The sequence below is a fragment of the Panulirus ornatus genome, chromosome 47 (genome assembly GCF_036320965.1).
Source record: "Panulirus ornatus isolate Po-2019 chromosome 47, ASM3632096v1, whole genome shotgun sequence".
In the NCBI taxonomy this organism is placed as follows: domain Eukaryota; kingdom Metazoa; phylum Arthropoda; class Malacostraca; order Decapoda; family Palinuridae; genus Panulirus; species Panulirus ornatus.
In genome coordinates this window covers 2,445,285-2,468,131 of record NC_092270.1, presented here as the reverse complement: position 1 = coordinate 2,468,131, position 22,847 = coordinate 2,445,285, and the positions used below count along the sequence as shown (strand labels likewise).

General features: G+C 44.8%; 1 protein-coding gene across 3 annotated transcripts in view; it reads right to left on the bottom strand.

Annotated features, from left to right (window-relative positions):
• Positions 1-22,847, bottom strand: part of sn (fascin domain-containing protein singed) — a 154,167-nt gene that overhangs the window by 42,288 nt on the left and 89,032 nt on the right. The window contains exon 1 of one of the 3 annotated variants that reach the window (XM_071689467.1): positions 11,034-11,193. The exons of 1 other annotated variant lie outside the window; for it this stretch is intronic. In XM_071689467.1, the coding sequence (XP_071545568.1) occupies positions 11,034-11,054 (21 nt within the window). In that variant the 5' untranslated portion in view covers positions 11,055-11,193. Of the gene's footprint in view, positions 1-3,382; positions 3,540-11,033; positions 11,194-22,847 lie in introns of those variants that run through there. One more of the 3 variants, XM_071689469.1, reaches the window with a different exon arrangement.

Here is a 22,847-nt window from a genome sequence, read left to right as displayed (position 1 = left end):
CTTCCATCATATTTGCTTTCTGAAGAGGAATCATACACCTAAATGAATAGTTATATTTACCAACGGCAATGATCCATCAAAATAATCATGACCGTGAGACGTTAAAAATGTAGACAGTCAGATTCCTGACTGACCTTCATCGCACCAAAATTATCACGTCAGCTTTACATGCGGATCCTATTATCATATGGAAAAAAAAAGTACCCAAGGATGATATACAATGCTACTTCTAATCTGCTTATCATAATGCAGTCAACTCCAGAAACTCTGCAGCATGAATGTAATATACTACGTCAATGTTATTATACTGCATGCCAACATGATACACAATTATAATTTCGCCGCTGGGTTCCACGCTTTAGATTAAGTTTGTGCTAGACACAGACGATCAACTGACTTTTAATCCCAGCCTGAAAAAAAATTATACATTACGCTCTGTCAAAACAACAGGTGGAAAATAATGAGGGGGATCTATCTTTTTTTCTAAGCAGGCGAATTTTCAGTTACAGTATTTACTTCTCAGGTTCTTCCAGTGTCAACGGTCATGACTCTCAGTTAAAATAAATGGAGAAAACTGGGAAAATATCACTCTAATGTTACAGCATTCGCCCAGCTCACGCACACCCCAGGTGTTCACCTACACCCTACCATAATGACTCGACAAACCTCACTAATTACCAGATAGGGCCACGTAAAGCTAATTTCCGTAAGGTTAAATAAGACATCAGCTACGGTTAGGCACGCTGCTGCACACACTCGCCATCAACAGTATTTGCCTCAACCCGAACTGATGCGCAGGCAAAAGATCTTTGTGATAGTTTGCCGAGCACGCGAGACTTAAGCTATTAAAACACTGAACAACACACTAACTTCCAAGAACCAAGAAAAATACTAGATATACAAAACAAATGCCTTCCTCTTATGCTTGTCACTAAAACCAATAAAAAACTTTACTTGGGAATACCAGCAATTGTGTCAGATGTATGAAACAACTCCAAGCTCCTATGGGTTGAGCGTCTCACTGCCTTACATCTACCACAAAACAAGTTAAAAACCCTCGAGAAAGCTTCGGCTGAAAGAATTCAAGATAAACAATGCTGCCATGCTGCTGTCAAAAGATGTTTTGCATAAATTGAACTACCGTAAATAATATATTTCTAGTTACCCGATACAAATTAAGTGCATGCAGGCCCCCCATCCCACATTCACATGTACCTTTTGCTATTGTTTTGAGAGAAGAAATGATATTCTTCCATATTTATAATGAACTTCAAAAATATCATTTGTCTCACACTGTAAGTAAAGTCTGGCAAGCTCTGCACCTTCATCAGCTTGCAACCCCACACACAAACGTCCTTCACATCACTAAGATAGGTTCTAACCTCCACTCTTTATAGTCACTCATTTCTTCCCGGATACGCAAGTTATCCACCACTGTATCAGTGATAATTTCACAAAGAAATATTTCACATATAGATCGTCAAACATCTTATACGCAACAATGGTCCCCCTTTTTAAAACTTTTATATCGCCCGAGCTGTTAAACTTCAGCGAGAGCATCACAGCAAAAACAGATATGCTATAAAGTATAAAAACGCTGACAGAAATGACATTGTGCAATATCTGTATCCTTCACCAATGACTTTCCCGGCTTTTCTGCCGTGCATAACGGACCCGTTAACCTCGATTTGGATTATGCTGGCCCAATCATCTTGAAGCCACACTGTTTTTCACACCCTTCCCACGGCCATCCCTTCCAAACCTGCTGGATGTGGTTGATCGCACATTCTGCACGAAGTTAATAGTTTTATGGACCATGAAAAACGTTGTATACTCTACGAGTTTGTCATTGTCAGTAACGCCGACAGCATATATAAGCACTGCCAACTTAAGTTTTACACGTGTTCATTTCATCAAATAATTTGGCATACAGAGTATGAAATCCACTTTCAAAACAGACTGGAAGGATCAGACATTCTCAATTTGGAGATCTGCAAATATTAGAGGGAGCGGACACTAATACAATACAGACAGTCTACACCTCAGGAAGCTGATGCGTCACAATTAAAGTCAAACAATGTGTAGACCACAATAACAAACAATGACCTCCACAACAAACTGTTTTAATCTCTGTTGCAACTTGGTTCAACTCCAGCAGTTTGTTCTAGCCACTTCACTCCCGGTCTGTTAAGCTTTCTTCTAGAGGAAACTTTCGAGATGCAAAACTTTCAGACCAATTGCTTAAAAGCATATGAAGCACTGTATTACATAAGGTGACTTAAAACCTAATATACCCAAAACAGCGATGCGACAGTGTCTAATGATGTCAGGGAGGTAAAAAGTGGTTTCCTTTCGTTTTAGTTTTATTTCATCTATTTTGGCTAAGCTGATTACAACTGTCTCAGTTTCTAAGATATAGCCAGTCAACCCAAGAATATATCAATACAATGAATGATCTCAAACAACACTCAAAAGCAAACACTATACACAAAACGAAAATACAATCAGACTTGGTACAATGTTACATACGGACAATGAAGGTGACATTGAGCAGATGCCAACGTGCTGAATCGATAAATACACTTCTATAACAAATCAGCCAATAAAAATGTTGAGTAAATCAGATTTCAATATTTTGCCTTCATACATTTCCACTTAACGATATGGCTAACGCTGTACAGTGCCACAATTAAAGTGAAGTATGTACGGAGAAAATTTGCTCCAACTCTGTGCCTAATGGATCTCATACCAGAAAAGTGGGCAAATGTTATCCTTATGTACGGAAAGCAACTCATCGTAATATATGATGTGGTCCGATACATTACATCCATACAAGTTCAACCTATTTTTCAATTAAACACTATCCTTCGAATTCGATGTCTGAATGAAAGTGTGCTTTAACTTCCTGCTGTCCTTATTTCTATGGTTCACCTCACACTCTCCTTCATCACAAGCTGATCGATAAAGCTCAATGAGGTATCTGAACCACCCTCCCGATTCGCAATGCATGTAAATATTTAACAGCGTTTCTTCACTCATGAAGGAATTTTAACAGGCTTAAGAACTTGACATATTTCTCCCCCAAAGCATGCACTTTCATTTTCATGTTAAGGTAACGTGTCTTCTTGTTCCTCGCCACAAGCACTTTTAGAAACCCGCCATCCATAAAGTAATTCCCAGGAGCACGGTAATTACACTCTTCTGTCGTGGGAAAACCATCTTCCACTTTAATTCACAACACAGCTTTGAAATAATTCTTTACGAGTATTAAATATCTTACAAACCCCTTCAGGCTAATCTCAAGGGATTGAACACTTAACCGGCAAGTCAAGCACAACACTAACTATAAATCAAATACTAAACACTTATAAGTCAACCATACATCTGACAAACACAGTGTTCGCGCAGCACAAAGCAAGCAACGGCAAGCACCGCTGGGAAGGACAGCGCTCCGGGCAGACCGAACAGCAACGACTCTCCTCGTGCGGCGGTCAGAGAGCGACTGGTGGAGGATGCGCGGGGTGCTGCGGTTCAACCTCACCCCGCCCAACTATACTCCCATCACCTGTCCTTCCCAGAGTTTAAAATACTCTCGCTCGGTGTGTGTGTTTCTAACAAACCCAGAGAAAACTAAGGACGCCCTTCTAAATGTCAAAGCAGAACAGGGGCAGTTAATCGAGTCATTGTTAGGAAGAACTCACGAGAAAGTTGTCAGCCAGGGTGTTTATTGACATATTTCCGGCGGAACCGTGGGACTGTGACGTTTTGTTTCAAGCCCCTAATTACAATTCCGGCTTGGCTGGACGATTTCAGCTAACAGATAGAATATTTGTGAAAAAATATACCATATTTACAATAAAAGTTTCACTGTGATGTTAAAAGTAAGTCGGAAGTGACATGCGGTCATGGATCAATCATGCAAGTTCTAAAATTCCCATGAACCCGCAAATCTGCAAGATAATCATACTTTAGATGAAACTTCCGTTTCAGGGCCATACAAACGCACAAAGATAACAACTGGGAAAGTATTTGTAATAACTTCGGCAAAGTTATAATCATCAACCATTATCATTGTTCTCGTGAGCCGTCGGGCACATATACCTACCCCCAAGGTTTGGGAATGTGGCACGAGTTTGATTGCTGCTTCCTACAGTATCCGTGTGGAGACCGGCCACTCGAGGTCTGGCTGTTATGATACATCCTTCTTCACTCGAACAGCTAAACCGTGGAATTCTCTCCGTTTGTCTTTCTCTCTTACATGAAGAGTCGTCTACAAAACAGGGTCCCTTTTAATTTTTTTTTCTTTCACCAGAGATAAGCCTTATTAGAGCATGTTTTGTCCATGCCTTGTCGATAACTAAACAAAAATGGAATTGCCTGAAAACGTAAAAAATGGACTAGCTGAATCATAATGTCCAGTATATCATAAATGAATGATCAAAATGTACTCTAATTCAATAGAAAAAGAAGCCCTATTCACTTCACGCAGAGTCGGTTACCTATCTATGCACAAACATGAAAATATGTAAATCAATTTCAAAATTTTACATTAGCAGTAAGCCATCTTTGTTTATGAATAACATCGACTCTCCTTCCTAATACCAAGCCCAGCACAGACAACACTTCACAGGCTCCACCTCCCCAAGGTCTCGGGGTTCGCTTGGGGGACGTGGCCCGTCTGTACGAGTGGTGCGGGATTCCCATAAGGGGATCCTGAGGCTGTGGTGGCTCTGCCATTAAAGCGAACCATACGGTTGCCTTGGGCCCAAAGACCCATCTAAATCTGATCCACCTCCACATAAGCTAAACAATTTTGCGGGATAATCATCTAAAATAAAGCATTTATTGTTTAATCCGACAACACTATCATAAATATTTAACACCGGTGCCCTTGTACTATGCAACCTTTGATTCCGAGGCTACAACAACGACTTGCCACATCACATGGGGGGGAGGAGGGGGGGGTCATAGCTTGATATATAACAGTTGTGAGAGCAGTCAGGGGCTTGGACATGGGGGTCTACAGAGTGAACAGGACTAGCCAGGGTGCGGTGGTTATGTAGGCTTACGCGAAGCGGCCTCCAACAATCTGCTGGAGCAGGAAGTTCGGTTGAAGACCAAATCTATGTCGAGAAGGCATCAGAAATCACTACAGAGTACAATTAAAGTTCCATAAAACAGGTGGAATTAAAGCATACAAGCTATATTCTGAAAGTATCATCTTAATATCTCAAAAAACAAAATAGAAAAAAGTTAGTTTGACAAAAGATTGCCAAATAATCCTCTTGAAGCCGAGTGACTTGACTAGTTCACAACAGAAACGGATCATCCGACCTTGAACTTCAGCCATGATTTATGCTGAGGATGTTAATATATAAATGACGTCATTACGATATGCAGCGTTTACCACCAGGGTCACGCCTACAGCACTTTCTTGATCCAATACTTAGTTTAATGAAGCTCTTCTCTCTATGGTCCTAAAGTTCTGAGAACCACGAAGTTTCAGATAATGTCAGTTACACGCGGGTTTCTCATGAAAAACTTAGCGATCGGGCTTCCGATTTACAAAACACAGAGGTTAGCAATTGGGACTCTGATTTACAAAGTATATAAGAGCTAGCAAATGGGCCTCTGATTTACACAATACAGACTAACGGCTTCACAAGCACTTCACTCAGTAACTTTTCCAGACTTAACTGTAAAGATTCGTAGCGTCGTGCTCAGTGGTTTCTGTGCGCCACACAGCAGCTTTCACAAATATTTATCGTTTTCATCACAACTCTTTTTTGGATGCTAGGAACAAACACACACACACACACACAAAATACTAAATAATAATAATGGACGTATAAAACTTACGACACCCCGTCTTTGTACGATCTCCGAGTCATCGTAATAAACTCTGTGTTTTGACTTCCCTGTCACCAAGTGACGTTCTGTTACTTTACACCGTAACGCGACCAGGTACTTGGAAATGAGGTGGAATAAAGGTTAGGACTTGGGCCATCAATTCCTGTAATTAGGGTATCAAAGAAAACTGTAACCAGGACTTAATATCACTCCTTGCCTAGCATCATTTCCAAATGAGAAATACAATCCTGCATTATTTAATACGCAAGTTAGATGGAAACATCTGGCACTGAGCAGGTAGGTATACGTCACTCTAGACCTCTTGAACACGAGGGCGTGATGGCATAACCTCTGAGCTATCCCTTCAGGTTCAAATCAAGGGCCAGGCCATCGCACCCAGGGGTCATCCAGAGACGATCGACTTCAAGAAATAAAAGGAACCCTTATAGAAAAATATCAAGTACTTCCACTACTAAGATGGCTGGAAACGACCGAGAAACTGCGAAGTTCTTGATATGTCTGAGTTCTCAAATGTCTGAACTCTTGCAATGGTGAACAGCTTCCACGACCAAGAAAGTGCTGCGTCATGGAAAAGCCATTATCACATGCACATTGAAAATAATATTTTTACCCCAGGCGAAAAAGTATGTCAATCCATCAGCAGCAATAAAATCGGTCAAATTTATCGGCGCGCTAAATGCAGCTGTTCCGTAATTATCAAGGGAGAGAGAGAGAGAGAGAGAGAGAGAGAGAGAGAGAGAGAGGGGGGGGGGGGTTGTGCAGTTCTTGATGACGGGATGGGACGGGACACAGGAGATAACAGCCGATATAATCATGGGAGAGGAAATTAGAAAGGCGCATCTCGGCATGACAGAAATGCGTCTCCCCTCCGTTTTAAACTTCGCATTGTGTGATACCGAAGGTGTAATCACAACCGTTGTGTATAATAATAATGCAGAATGTCTGTCAGGGACGCGCCAGACATACATATATATATATATATATATATATATATATATATATATATATATATATATATATATATATATATATATATATATACATATACCTGTTCGGAGCTTATAATTACCCGACCAGCCAGCCAGCCAGCCAGCCAACCACTGGACGGTTTGACACATATAAAGTCAGTTTCTCCACTTGATCATGGAGCCCCCACGTGCGGCGCGTGTCTCCCCCCCCCCACACACACACACACACACACTCCTCCCCAGCCCCACGCGGAGAACACCTAGGTCTTGAGGTTCACTGCGGTTAACATAGTCTAATCACAGTATATATATATATATATATATATATATATATATATATATATATATATATATATATATATATATATATATCAACCACACAGCTAGACGGGGCAAACTCGAACCGAGTCTGCCCAACCAAAGGGCCCTCCCTTCTATTTTCCGTCATTCATTAAACCCCACTGTACATCAAAAACGTTTGAAGGAAGCCTGTTTATCGGGTGTGGTTAGCTACTGCCGCCATGGCTGCCAGATGCCGGCAAACCTGGCCACCAGCCCCGATCAGCTGGGGAATGGGGGGGATACTATGTGCCACTTCACACGCTACAGTACACGTGGTCGATGCCCGCTACGTCTCTGACGTATTTTCCCCCCTGGTCTGGAACCTCCAGAGGATGGAAAGTAATTACGAGAATGGCCTGCGTCAGGCTTAGACTTTTTTTTCTATTTTTTTTTCAATTCTAATATGAAAGTGCGATTTCGCAAATGACCAACCCCGGAGTGTTGCCCACAGTCGTGTGCACCTCCCTCTAAGTCAGTAAGAACAACAAACCTCTCTGCCAAAACACACACACACACACACACACACACACACACACACACACACACACAAACACACACCTGTATCAAGTCACCCTCCATGGCCCAACATCTACGAGAAGCTGTGCACATACAGACCTGTAGCATAGGCGATTCCCGTCATAAATGAGTGGATCAGCGAGGAGGGAGGGAACCCCTCTTCCCGGGGAGCAGAATGACTTGGCTACGTCACCAGTCATACACACACACACACACACACACACACACACACACACACACACACACAGACCAACTCCTCGGCCTCAAAAACATGATCTGATCAGAAAGTAATGACTCGCTCAAATCTCTAAATCTACCTGACCCCACATCAAAGCATTTTAAAGTCTTCTAAATCTACAACACCCTAAGCCAATAACCACTACACCTCCGGTAATAAACTTCATCTCATTTTCTAATTTGCCGATGATTTTTCAAGAGAATTCCTCACTACATCGCCTCTCCAGCCAGCAAGGTAATAACAGCGGCGATTACTGAGCCATCCACATTAAACAGCTTCCAAAACGCTAACGTGGCTTCCCGCCATCAGCTCAAGAGTTTGTTTAGAACCAAGGAAGGCACACACATCACGACGCATTACCACCGCTACCCAAACGTGATGGAGAGACCTCAGGGAATGAAGAACCGTGGCGAAGTTGTGCGAGTAGTGAATATGAGAGCTGGATGAGGTCCCCCAACACATCATCATTACATCATCACTTGACATGCACCAGAGAAAGGGCGAGGGAGACAAAAAGACGGAGAGAGATAGAGATAGTCTCTCTCGCTTTCTCCTAATTATAGGATCACCTTGAGTGGGAAAAATATCAACACATTGTAATTACATCAACGCTTCCGCACAACAACCCTAATTGCCAGTGAAATCAAAACTGATACGAAATATTCACGTCCTCGGAACGTAACTTCATTCTGGTAGTCTTAATGTACAGAGACGATATGAAACTTAAAATCCTTAGGTCTACTAAATTAAGGCATAAAGAAATTTCATCAGAAATTTATCTAACTTCTGTTTGATACACAGACAGATAAATGTATAATGTACTGCAAAAACCCAAACTGCCTCATCATCTATCTGAACTTTCAATAAGGAAGTTTACGAAGACAGTTTCCCCACTGTGTACGAGTGTCATGCTCTCCTTTCAAAATGTTCAGTTCTGGTATCCGTTTTCCTAACGCGCCAGCAAAGCATGATGATCAAACACACACACACACACACACACACACTCGCCAAGCAGCACCACCACAGGCATCTGGTGCAAGTCTGGCCAAGCCAAGTGCGTTGGAATCACGGACGGTGACATCTGGTGCGTGGTGAGTGCGTGGGATGAGTGTGGTGCAGAGAAGAGACCAATGGACACCAAACCACATGGGTCTGGCATGGTCATGTTCCCAGGGGAATGGGGGCAATGTGCTGCTGGCATTAAAAACGGGGAGAATGAGGGAGAGTAGTGAGGAGCGACTTCCTGAAGCGTGGGTGGGTGGGTGGGTGGGTGGGGGAGACCAACGAAGGAGAGGGCAAGGCAAGGTGATCACCCTCCCCCCGGGAGAAATGAGGTAAGGTGGGCTACACCTCAGTTAGATCACGAGCTCCTTAAAAACAGTTTAGTAATGTAGGGTGATGTGACTTGGGGCGCGCGCGCGCACGCACGCACGCACGCACACACACACACACACACACACACACACACACACACACACACACACACACACACACACACGTAAAACTACATACACACTTACACATAAAATAAAATACAAAAATCCTACCTACGAGTACTCACGAAGAGATGAAAGAGTACCTACGAGGTGATTCTGCCAGAAGGCAGGGCTGGCGACGAGAGAGAGAGAGAGAGAGAGAGAGAGAGAGAGAGAGTCAGTGTCTCCTCGCCTGGCATCCCGACCCAGACCAAAGACCAATGGGTTGTGAGGTGAGCAAGTGGCTGTGATAAGCGATCATTATTGCGGCCACCCACCTGCCGTCAGCCACCGCTTCATCAAGAACCACCAGACACACCTGCACACAGCTTGTGCTACGTGTGCAGGATAACTGTATCTCTCGTGTATTACACAATCTTGAACCACTATTCTTTCAAAATCTTTCCCTCCAAGTCTGCACACTAATAATAATTTTCTTTTTCTTTCATACTATTCGCCATTTCCCGCATTAGCGAGGTAGCGTTGAGAACAGAGGACTGGGCCCTTGAGGGAATATCCTCACCTGGGCCCCTTCTCTGTTCCCTCTTTTGGAAAATTAAAAAAAAAAGTGAGAGGGGAGGATTTCCAGCCCCCCGCTCCCTCCCCTTTTAGTCGCCTTCTACGACACGCAGGGAATACGTGGGAAGTATTCTTTCTCCCCTATCCCCAGGGATAACTAATAATAATAATAATAATAATAATAATAATAATAATAATAATAATGATAATAATAATAAACTAACATTTTTATCATCAATCATTATATCTATAACAATATCATACCGGAAACATTAGTATCAATATTTCTCAATATGACTATGAAGAATCGTTAACCAAAACTACTTTGTGAGGTTCTGGTGACGTAAACCAAGAGGGTCTGTGACGGACCAATCGTCAGTACACCACCGGGTCACCATGAACATACCGTGGATACCGTCCACTTGCGACCCGCCAAGCACCGGGCGTTTCGTCACCTCCATCAACGTCTGTCCTGGATACGAGGTGCATGCAACTCTGCACCCTCGCTCCATGAACGCCTCTACCTGTCTTAGAACTTCGAGAATCTTCAAGTGAATTACAGACAACAAGACATCCACGATTTACGGATAACTTCCAAGCGAAAAATATCTAACGTATCGAGACGATCTGTTGGACTTCGAAGACCTAAGCAGCAGCAGCCAAGACTGGACCACAAATGTGAAGAAATAAGTGGTAGATCTGGGAGGCCAATGGCCTGGCCCGGGTCTGACTAGAGCCTGCGGTTCAAGGCCGGAGGATCACTCCCTCTGCCACCGTTGAGCTCTCCGCCAGACACATGACCACCCGAGAGCCAGCAACCTGCACTTCGCACCACGCACTCAGCAAACTCAGCCTCTGTGTTGATCCACTTCCAAGACGTTCAAACTGCACGTCTTCCGCAGGTCAGGGCAGTCGCCCACGTCGAGGTAAACGTAAACGGGTAAAAATAAGTCTGAACCACCGACAAAGAAGCTCCTCTTTATAAGCTACAAAACTCGTGCACTATTTCTTCTTAGAGATCTGGCAAAGGTTAGAGTTTCGCAGATCGATCCTACGAGACCAAATGCATGAATAACATTACGGTGATGAAGTAGGGTACTATACCATAGAGTAGTATTCCCTCATGGCTGCGATGTGTGTGTGTGTGTATACGAAGGCTGGCACTGACGAAGGGAAGGGGTTTGTACCCGAGTCTCGTATTGTCTACACAAGGTTCACTAAAGAGAGCACAGTGGTCCGTTGCTGGCGGTGCGCCTCCTGCAGAAGAACTGGCGTCCACTTGGGCAGCTCGCCACAACACACCTCACCCCTGGAGATGCCACTCTTTCGAAAATAACCCAGATCTCTAGACCGCGGCCGGCCAGAGCCAATCAGAACGGGATGCTCTAGATTCCAGTGTTATGAGTGGTTTAACGGACCGCCTCTGAGTGCTGTCATTGGCCGGGAGCGGGAGCGGCGGCGCGTCAGATGCGTGAACGCGTGAAAGTAGGTAACTGTGTGAGACGGCAGATGGCACGACCGGCAGGGCGGCGGCCGGACGTGGGTCGTCCACTCACCCACCCACAACCGCGATAACTGGTTGTAACGAGTAATCACGAATCTGCATCCAGGTAGAGTGTGTATGACCTCACACCCCCTCTCTCGACCCCACCGCGACCGGCGTGACCTCCATCCCACACACACAGAGCCCAAGCACTCCCCCCACCCCCCAATCAATCTCCTCCTTAACATCTCCCCCCCCCCTCCACGACTCGACTATACACAGTGACCACATACTCTCACTTCCTGCAACCACACACACACACACACGCACATATCCACTTGTCATCTACACCTACCACACTCACATTCCTTACCAACCATCTACCCTCACCGGAGTGGCCCATACGGGAATAACTAAGAAAACCTGGAGTGCTCCAGGTGGACCGGGAAAGCGGAAGGTGAATCCAGCACACACAAGATCCACGGAACCACATGACGTCCGCAGTGATACAACTCTAAGCAAATTTCTCCCGTGCCGACGCGCCGGAGAGTCAAGACTCAAGGAGCTTCAACGATGATATCAGCGAGCAGTGGAACGAGGGTAACAGAAAAAGCCGTACCCCAAGAAGCAGAGGCAACTTCTGTCAGATCAGCATTTTGCAGACGTTCAAGACAACATTGCTATACAGCAGCTAACGGAGACAGGCACAGATATACAAGTCGCATGACAGTTCAACAGCAGCTCGGGTGAAGATTTAGAATAACTGTGGGTTTAAATAACACACAAACGGACTGATGAGGACATGCAATGGAAGTTGTTACAGTTGTGGAAATACTCCCGTAATATGACAAGAGATGGGACGGTGGCACGCAGGTAGATGGAGAGCCGTGCTGAGGCAGGAAGTCGAAACCAGTACGTTAATGCTTGCTTGGGGCAGGCCTGGAGAGGAGTCAGCCCCCGCGTCTCCAGCTGACGTAACGTGAACAATGTGACGAAGCTGTGACGCTGATCGTCAAGACTCACAACATGACACGCTGACCACAGCGGCGAGAGTCGAACACTTGCTTGCGGGAAGAACACAGCGAGGGGTTGAACCGAAGGACAGACTGTTGGCATGAGGTGTAGGAGCGTTATTACGCCAAGGCGTTTAAAGAAAAAAAAGGTGATACGAGGCGGTAGGCAAGATGAGACAAGACAGGCGAGACGTGGATGGGCGCGCGAAAGACAAAGCTACCCTGTCCTCGAGCATTATCAAGTCCGTAGGAGATGACATGCAATCTGACCAAACTTGTTTTTCGAGTCCTCAGATACGATACTAAATAAAAAGTGTGACAACGCCTGTGGCTCTCCGGTGACCCGAACACCTGCCGGCCAACACGCAACCTGGGAGGACCTGGGTTGCCAGCCAAGCACCACCCAGCAAGCCGGTCACTGTAGGTCAACATGATCAACTGCCCCACCACTCATGCCCGCACATTCTACGTATACTCTTGGGAAACTAAACCTTTTCCTCTTTCGAGTCAAATACATACTTGACACCCCAGTAACCGTGTGAAACACAATCTGTCCTCTTTCGATTCAAAAATACATTCTTGATACTCGAGTACTATCGTCTTGGGAAAGACAATCTTTCCTCTTTAGATTCAAAATACATTCTATATAGTTGAGTAGTCTTGGGAAACACAACTCTTCCTCTTTCGGAACGGTGTGAATATTGAATCAACACCTTCCCACAGCCTTCCACCATGCAGATGCCAAGTCATCTCGCTCATAAAAATCCCAGGCTTAAAACGCCAGTTTCCCCAGAAATGAAGACATCACTTCGTGTGACTACGGAGAGAGAGTCAAGTGGTAATACTACCGTGGCTACACGACCAGACTGAGAAACGAGTGTGGCGGTGATGTGGTCATCACAGAATCATCCAGCACAGGGACGAAATTCTATAGCTTAACAACACACTACGAGAGTGACAAAGACACACACTCTCGTACGTCCATGAAGATCCCTCGGAGTGTAGACATGTTAAGACTGTACGTGGTCGGGTATAATTATGAAAGTACAATGAAAGCCTGGGGCATGGGCTGACCTGCTGCAGGAGAGAGAACCAGTATAAACTTTCTCTAGATAGAGATGGAGCCTTTGTCTAGAGACTGAATTTTTCTCACACCAACGGATCAGAAACTGTCATAAAACTTCTGACCTCTCTCACAGCATGACGACGCGACCATGGGGTATAGTGACGTGACCCCTGACCTGAACCTTAAGGGGTCACGTCACGAGCCAGGCCCATCACATCTCTAAGGTCGTCCCGTCGTGCTCAAGGCTCGTCCGGTTGTGCTTGAGGCTTGCACCATCTTGCTGAAGTGTCGAACCGTCATGGTCAAAAACCTTATCGATGACATCCCGCTACTGTGTGTGTAGGAAATGTCATGAAGTAACTCTTTTATCATAACCCTGTCTCCTCCCGCGTCCTGCGGCCGTGATAACAAACCATAAGCCACGCCTCGCGATGATATACGGAGGAGGAGGAGGTGGAGGTCACCGAGTGCAGATAGAAGCCAGTCGCCAAGAACTCATACTAGACCCAGCGACCCGGGTAGAAAACGAGGAGCCACAAGATCTACGGGTAAAAAGTGTGGACAGAAGAAGACAAAAGAGAGAGGGAGAAGTAAAGTGAAACTTGAGTAAATAGAGAAAAAAGAGATTACTCAAACTGTCGCCATGAGAGGAGTTAACCATGGCGAGGTGCATCAGTTTGTTAGCTCTGCCGCCAGGCTGCTGATACCTGAAGGTACATAGGAAAAGAGAGATAACAGACGATATGAATGTCTACCACGAGGTTATCTGCCGGAGGACAGTACGTGGGAGACACAGGCACCAGAATACACAAATGTCTACGACGAGGTTATGTTGTAGAGGTCAACAATGTTACGTCCAACTCCTAATGTACAAAGACGGAGACAGGACAGTACCGCCGCGCCATGCTCATCCTGTGAGGGGCAGCGGAAAGGGATTGCAGGGATCACAAAGGCTCTTTGTCAGACTCTGAATTTATCATCCAGTGATCACACACACACACACACACACACACACACACACACATGGGCTTCCGTGGTGTAGTGTTTAGCATCGCTGGACTAAGGTGTGTGTATGTATACACTCAAGAATAAACCTGCGGTACACGTTACGAGGGTAAGAAACGGAGCAACACGAGTGTAAAACTCCCTTCCTGTAACACGGAAACAGTGATCACAAACAGGAAGATATACACAACAATGGTCTACTGAGATGTCCAGACATAAGACAGACGCTGACACCTTGAAGCTAACTAATCCCCATGTCATTTTGGATGTTTAAAATCGTTATTGTGGGGGGCAGCATCAAGCACACGCGCTGAAATGTCAATCCAACTTATCTTACTGCTTGCGATCGAAGCGGAAATAAGGTAATGTATCTTTATTCGCTGAAAACCTCGGGTAAAAGGCAGTAATACATCAACAGAAGATACACTCTGAGGCAACAGGCCTAACGGGTTCCGTTCCCATAATTACATCAGTGACGAGCAGACTTTCACAACGGTGTGTAACATGAATGTTTTCACACAAGAATCCGGGTATGAGTTACCACGGGGATACCACGGGTGGCGCAGGCTGGTAACCCCGGGAGAAAGTGTGGCACTACTGGCCGGCCAGCGAGGCGCTCCGAGGCTGAACGTGTGTTTGTGGAGTCATGGTATTGAAAGTGAGGAACCGCGCGAGGCGGGAGCACGACAGGAAGTACTGGATGCGCGCGCGCGCGCGTGGAGGAAGGTCGAACGACGTCGTTTCCTCGGGCGTCCGTCCGCTGGCAGACAAGAGACTAAAGATATAACAACAACAATAGAGGTAACTTCGCATGTAATTATGTATTCATGTACGTATGCATACCATGGGGGTAATTTGCGCCCTTTTTTTAGGAGAGAGAGAGAGAGAGAGAGAGAGAGAGAGAGAGAGAGAGAGAGAGAGAGAGAGAGAGAGAGAGACTTGATCCTTACCGACCCGGTCCGGTATGAGACCACAAGGTACTGTTAACTAACTCCACGAACCAACCAACCATCCTGCCAGTGGTCCCAATGCGGAGGCCTGCTTAACTACTTACAGCCAGGCTGATCGCATTCGTTTGATCCACGACACATGAAGGCGTTGCTTAAAATCGTTGAGACTTTTCATGTATGACTTACAGAGGTTTAAAAGCTGAGCTGAACAACCTCGGGCTTCGAACGCTGATAACATCTCCTCTTACTATAATTGGGGTACCTCCCCTCACTGTTCACTTGGCCCCCCTCACAGTTCATCTGCATTCCCTTGCATAGTTTATCATATCTATGGCGACCAGACCTTCCAGCATACATTGTGATACTGTGATCGCTCTAAGTCTATGATTAAAGCCAGTTATTTCACAGTCCTCCATTTTCCTAATTCAAATTCTCGTCTGACTTCATAAAGGCTGTGAAAGATCTCTACATATCTTCTGATGATAATATCTCATGCCTTAATAAGAGATATTTGCAGTATTCGACTCTGAGGAATAAACTCTCATTTGTTTCTCTCGTCTTATATGGTCGCAGGATCCAGCCGTTCATCCTCTAACAAAAGGCCACAGTCGCTTGTTGTGCTCGCTCAGGATAATCTGATGTAATAACTCAAGAGTTCTATTGTTCCACTTTGTGCTACAATATAGCCTCCTTTCAATACTCTGTGCTGGTCCTGGCAACCGCACTCCTCACTTTCCATATGGCAACGGATGTGAAAGCCGTTGGTTAAGTGCGTTGACATTAACGTAAATGTATTTTTTTTTCTACTTTAAACGATGGAAAAGTAAACAAAAAATAATCCCGCTGCCAACAGGTGAGTAAAAGAGACGAGTGATCCACACACACACACACAGCAGCCTGGCCATCCCCCTCAACTCTAATACAGAACTGCGAACAAGACACACTGGAGGACACCCCACGGGCCAACACTCGCACCAAGGCCCACAATACAGTTCGACTGAAACTTATAAGGAGAGATACAGGGTTCTGTAAGCTGTAATCAGTGAACAACAAACTGCTAATACAATTTTACATTAGGAGAAAAAAAAAAAGCTTGAAACACTGTTCTGGGGGAATACTGTGGTTTATAACGATATGGCAATATTCTAATAGCAGTAAAGTTTATCTATAAAGAGAAGAATGCAGACCGGACGGGCGAGTTAGGTCAAGGGTCAGCGTTAGATACCGCAGACCTCGTCTGTCCTCATTATCAAACACAGGCCTAACGTGAGGGGACACACAGTACTGTATGGTACTGACAACATCTCTAACACAAAGTGTGTGTGTGTGTGTGTGTGTGTGTGTGTGTGTGTGTGTGTGTGTGTGCTGGAGGAGTGGAGGCTCAAGTGTGTGGGTGAGGGGTGGCTGTACGGAAACGACTGATAGCCCTGGTGTGGGGGCGACAGACGGACGGACGGACGGACGATCTACACAGATAGACGAGGCGTCGCGTGCGGCGGCACGAATCATCACGCGAATCATTTTGCTTAATGGTCTACGCTCTTGTTGGAGGGCTGCTGTTTACAGCTGACGGATGTTTGCAGAATGTGAGGTAAGTGAACGATCTTCAGTCTATGATATTCGAACTATTTTGACATTATATCAAAGATTACAATCTGTACAACCTGGGAGTATGACGGCCAAGCCGTGACCTGACCATTAGGGGTCAGGTCTTAAGATCTGATCAGATCCCATCCAAGGATCAAGCCGGCGTTGTGGTCAAGGAGTTCTGAGTGTGTTAAGTGTTTTGCCTGCTCTTGGAGGGCAATGCTCGGCTACGTGTTTAAAGATTTGTCTACCTTCTAATAACAGGTCTTCACAACCTAGTTCAGAAAAATATACTACGCGAACTAGATATCGTTAGAGGCAATCCCGCTGAATATAATGTCTCGCCTACAACTCCACACGACAGTTTCTACCAAACAGCGAAAAAAAACCTGGGTACAAGAACCACCTGAATGCAATATGCTATACCGGGCGTAAGACACTGGTAAAATACCTCAACAACGAATGACCTTACCTTAGACCTAAATAATATAATGGACTCTCCTTAGGTCACTGACATACAGATACATACGACCTTAAACGTAAATGTCAGGCGTCCCTAGAAAAAAAAATGTATATACTGTGTGAATCTGGACACAAAACAGAACTGGGGGAGCTGCATCTCTGAGGTGCTGTCCAGCAGATAGATCGATCATGCAGATTTATCTGCCGCGTCAACGACAAAGGTCGTTAGTGGCGACCAGTTCAGGAGAGAGAGAGAGAGAGAGAGAGAGAGAGAGAGAGAGAGAGAGAGAGAGAGAGAGAGAGAGAGAGAGAGAGAGAGGGGGGGGGGTAAGTGCAACCATACTGCAGCTGAAGACGGAACACCTGAGGAAATTCCTGGCGCAGTGGGCGAGCGGTGGTGATCCACCTCTCCGAGCATCACATGACATCTAAAAAGTCAATAATAAACGTTTCATTACCTGACCTGAACTATACCTTGCAACAGAAACGTTCCGGAGGTCCTCTTGGTCTGGGACCATACCTTACGATGGTTTCGGAAGTCATCTACCCCCACAGCTGGGTCTGAGACCTTACCTTACCTCATCTAACCTTACGATGTATTTCGGGGGTCTTCTACCTACACAGCTGGGTCTGGGACCCAGTTGTTGTGCTGCTCTTGTTCAAGCAGGCTGTTGGAGGCCGCAGGCCTACTTGACTGCACGGGCAGGTCTAATTAAACTTCAAGACAGAACTTGTTCGGGAATTTTTCATGAGCACTTAATGGTGTTCTCAATGACCACAGATGTTTACACTGTTTTCTCCTATTGAACTTTCTGAACAATAACAATAACAAAAAGGTCTTTACAATCGGGGTCACAAAACTGTTTGATCCAACAAATTGAAACTCAACGCAGTGGGGGGAAAAATATATATATATATATATAACTCAGGAATTTCTTGTTTAAAACAATTATATCTTACGCAAGGTACGAGCCTTTTCTCGCTGAGTATAATCTACTTTATGAACGCCTACACGGGAAAAAAATTGTGGTGCGAGTGGACGCTGAGTTGGCACGGGATATATGATACAGCCTAGTGGGTGTGTTGGTGGTGGGGATTTTATACAGGACGATGCACTGGTGTTGTGGGTGCACAAACGAATGGCTGGTGGTGGTGAGTGTGTGTACACCAGCAGTGATGGTGTGGTGTAGGGGGTGGTGGTGGGCTCTGGTGTGGTGTACCAGTGGTTGTGGTGGTGGTGGGCGCTGGTGTGGTGTGGCAGTGGTTGTGTCTAGTGGTGGAGGAGGTGGTAGTAGTTCTATGTACCAGATGTGGAGGTGGCAAAAAAAATGTTAGTGCCGATTCTTTTCATTCCAGTCAAATCCGGCGCTTCCAGCAATTCCCTTCACCTCGACAATGTAATGAGCAAAATGAGTTTATCAACAGCGCTTCTGTAAAAGACTTGACGACGAAAACTTTCCATGGTGTAAAAAGCGTGAAGACAAACTAAACGGGAGAGGGGAAACAGTGCGAGGGAAAGCACACACACACACAGCCATGACTGGCCGACCATCACCAATCAAATTGCTGGATCGGGCGGCCAACCTACTCCAGCCAACACCAACCCAGATCACCATGTATGCAGAACAGTGTCAAGTGAAACTGGCCGGAGGGGTTGCGGTCTCCCAGCTCAAATTAGCATTATCACCCATACATGTTAGCTGTACGAGACCAAAGCTTAAGCTAAGTCTTAACTCGTGCAAGTGTGAGAAACCATAGCTCTGGGAGCTATAAGGGGCTATAGCTTGGCCCAGCTGCTTGAAGCTGAGGCTTAGTCAGCTGTGGTCAGCCATGAACCTGGGGGCCGTGAGGAGACGCGCCACAACCAACTCCCTGTTTGTTACAACCACACAACAGCAGCAGCAGCAGCAGCAGCAGGATTTGTCAACAAGCCTCAGGGTCGCCTCAAGTGCCATATGGTGTCTCCTAACATTTACCTGGACTTACCAAGGAGCCCATCATTTCCCTGCTCCTGACTGGAGTGCAGCCTTGAAGCCGCGGAAGACCTACAAAAGGGACCCTGAGGTTGTACTGAAACACTAGTACATATATTGGCGGCCAAACCAAGTATCGTCAGACCTGATATAACTATATATATATATATATATATATATATATATATATATATATATATATATATATATAAATAATGTTTTTGAGTCATCAAACAATACATAGTACTACTTCAACGCACACTAATATACGCTATGATAGAAACAGATCACCCATATAAAACGCCAAATGAATAACATGATACCTCGTCTTTTCGTAGGAATAGCAAGGCGGTTGAATTCTCTTTCTTCCCAAGAGGTTTTATCCCGAACTCTCAATGTTTCCTTTCATTCAGGATGACCACTTATGAAGCACGTTTTCCTTAATGGAAAACCGGCCATAAAAAAAAAAATAAATGTTAGGTGGTGTCACCCTTCCCAAATATGCCTTAAAACGAGAGGATAAAACAAATCCAATATTTGACTTGTGAGCTGAGGCCCCTGTTTACAGAGGTTAGCAGGAGTGACTTATATAGAGCCAGAAATAATCATTCAGGAAATTGTAGAAATATGGGATAAAATTTCTTAAGACTGACAGCAGCACGTCTTCCCACAGGTGTTGTCAGCACGTCCACCTAAGGTGATGTCGGGAAGTCTTTCACGAAGACAATATCACCACGTCGTCTTCCTGAGAAGGTGACGTCAGCGATTTAAGGTATTTGTCATCACGTCGTCCTCTCCGATAGGAGACATCATCACGTCCTTGCATCTTCACCAGACTCGCCTAACATTAAAGAAAAAAAAATAACAGCCGTACGAACAGCACGCTTCAAGCATGAATGCAAATGCAATGCTCCAAGACATACCAGGAACGCTGACTGCATCTGAATTGTGGGGCAAAACCCGCTCGCAGTCACTCACTTCCTCGAGCCGTCGCTGCTGCTGCTGCTACTGCTGCCGCCGCCGCTGCTGCTGCGGTTACACCATGAAAAAGCGAAGCTTGGGGAGCCCCCAGGGTGCTTGATCATTGTACAAGATTCAGATTTCAAATGATATTAGAGAGATGACGTTCTGGTGAATCTCGTGTGTGCTGGCGAGGAGCCATTACTACCAATCATGCATGGGTTCGCCGATCACTTCCTCATTCTCCTCTTACCAAATCAGTTTATATATATATATATACATATATATATATATATATATATATATATATATATATATATATATATATATATATATATATATCATCTCGGATCTATCATCGCTACAAAGTACTTTACAATCTGTTGACATCCGAGGTCGAAGAAACATGCAGTTCATGGAACTTTTACCTAGTACTAACATTATATTGTAACATTATGCTGTACCATATTTCATATCATTCAGGCAAAAAAGAAAAAAGAGAGGAAAAAACGTTTGAGTTATATATATATTCCGCTATTCAGCAGCAGTCACCTCAAGAGCTATAAATTCAATCGTATTATTATCGAGGAACCTGTTCACACGACTCCGGGCCCCACCACAACTGCTACCAGGAGCTTGGCAAGAGCTGCACTTCCTTGGGTTTACAGTTGCAATCTAAGGTACGGCTGTCGGGAAGATTACCAAACAGAGTTATGCAAATATATATTCTCAAGAACACCCACCCTCCCACGGGAAGACTTTCACACACACACACAAAGGACTACAATGGGCGGCCAAACCTTTAGAGGCTGTTTGGAATACCAGAAGAGGTCAGAAACGTAAGGAAATAGCGGACCAGAAACAAAGTTCACGTAGACAGAGTCGAGAAGTGTATAGATAAAGTTTAAGATGAGCTGACACCTCTCTATATGTTACTATTAGAGCAATGAAACACTCGGCGCGTACCTTTCTGGTAAAGCAACTTGGTTTTTTTTTAAGTTAGCGCTTAATACAGCAATATACAAAGGAATACAAACTATAACAGTCTTACAGCTCTTCTCACACCGGGTGTCTACAGTACTTGTGCCATCTTCCGGCCCCGGTGGTGCCCCCAATAGCCAAGCACTGACTGTACGAGTCAAAAATCCTGAAAAACCGGACTTGAGACCGAGGGGCACTTGTTTCCAATTCCTGGGTTCACCATCATACAGAGCGCCACTCGGTGTGTCCAGTCGATCTCGTTTTCTAAGCGATTATTAATTTTTTTCTTACCTATCATTTCTTTTTTGGTTCCTGAGTCTTTCCCTATGGTCTTCGATGTTGTGTAACTGTTCCTTACGTAATACTAGTCAAATGACGAACGTCGCCTAACGTCAAGTATTTCTTTCTCTCTCTATAAGGGGAGTCAAGAAAGCTTCTTCTACTGGCATATCTAGTTTGGTAAACCTGCATCCAGTGATCCACTTCGAACATCATGAGGAAGGACGACATCGTGTCAACGTTTTCTCCTGCGGGATTTTAGCAGCATATAATCAAGAATTTCATGCACTTACTTTTTTCCCCGCCAAAAAAAAGTTTAAGTTATCTTAACAGGACGCAGTATGTCTGATATCTGTGTGTTGCCCTGTCTCAACCCAGTATGGATGCATCGTGTCTTTCCTCTTCCGTATGTACACAAACACTCCACCCCAAGCCAGGCATCCATTTAATGACCAGCCTCGAGGGGGAGATGAACGTGTAGGGTGGGTGTTGGGCCGACTGCCACGCCCAAGATTCGAACCCATGCACATCCATGCTGACTCATGGTCAATAATGCTAACCACTACACCACAGAGGACTGTTTGTGTGTGTAAGTGTGTGTTTTATAACAGTACAAACCACTACTATACAGTCAATCCATAGCAATGTTAACGCTTATGAACACCAAGACATATAGCATCAATATATAAACATACTACTAATTACAACTCAGTTGTAACCATGTTGCTTGTTTTTTTTTTTTTTTTTTTCCAAAAGAAGGAACAGAGAATTGGGCCAGGTGAGGGTATTCCCTCAAAGGCCCAGTCCTCTGTTCTTAACGCTACCTCGCTAATGCGGGAAATGGCGAATAGTTGGAAAGAAGAAAAGAAATATATATATATATATATAATCCATGGAATTCCTGTGTCGTTATCCATGTGATACAATATTGTTAACCGCCAACATTTTCTTCCGATAACCCAGACCAGCAGCTGTGCAGAAAACCGCTACTCCGTAACATTCTTCACACGTCGCCCGTCAAGAAGGCGGCAGCAAACACAATGCCCGGCAAGGAAAAAAGAAGAAAAAAAAGCAGACCCCAGGTACTTCCTGTGTCTTGTAACTATTTTTCATTCTTCCAATCCTCATTTACAAATTTAGGTCGACCTTTCCGAGAGCT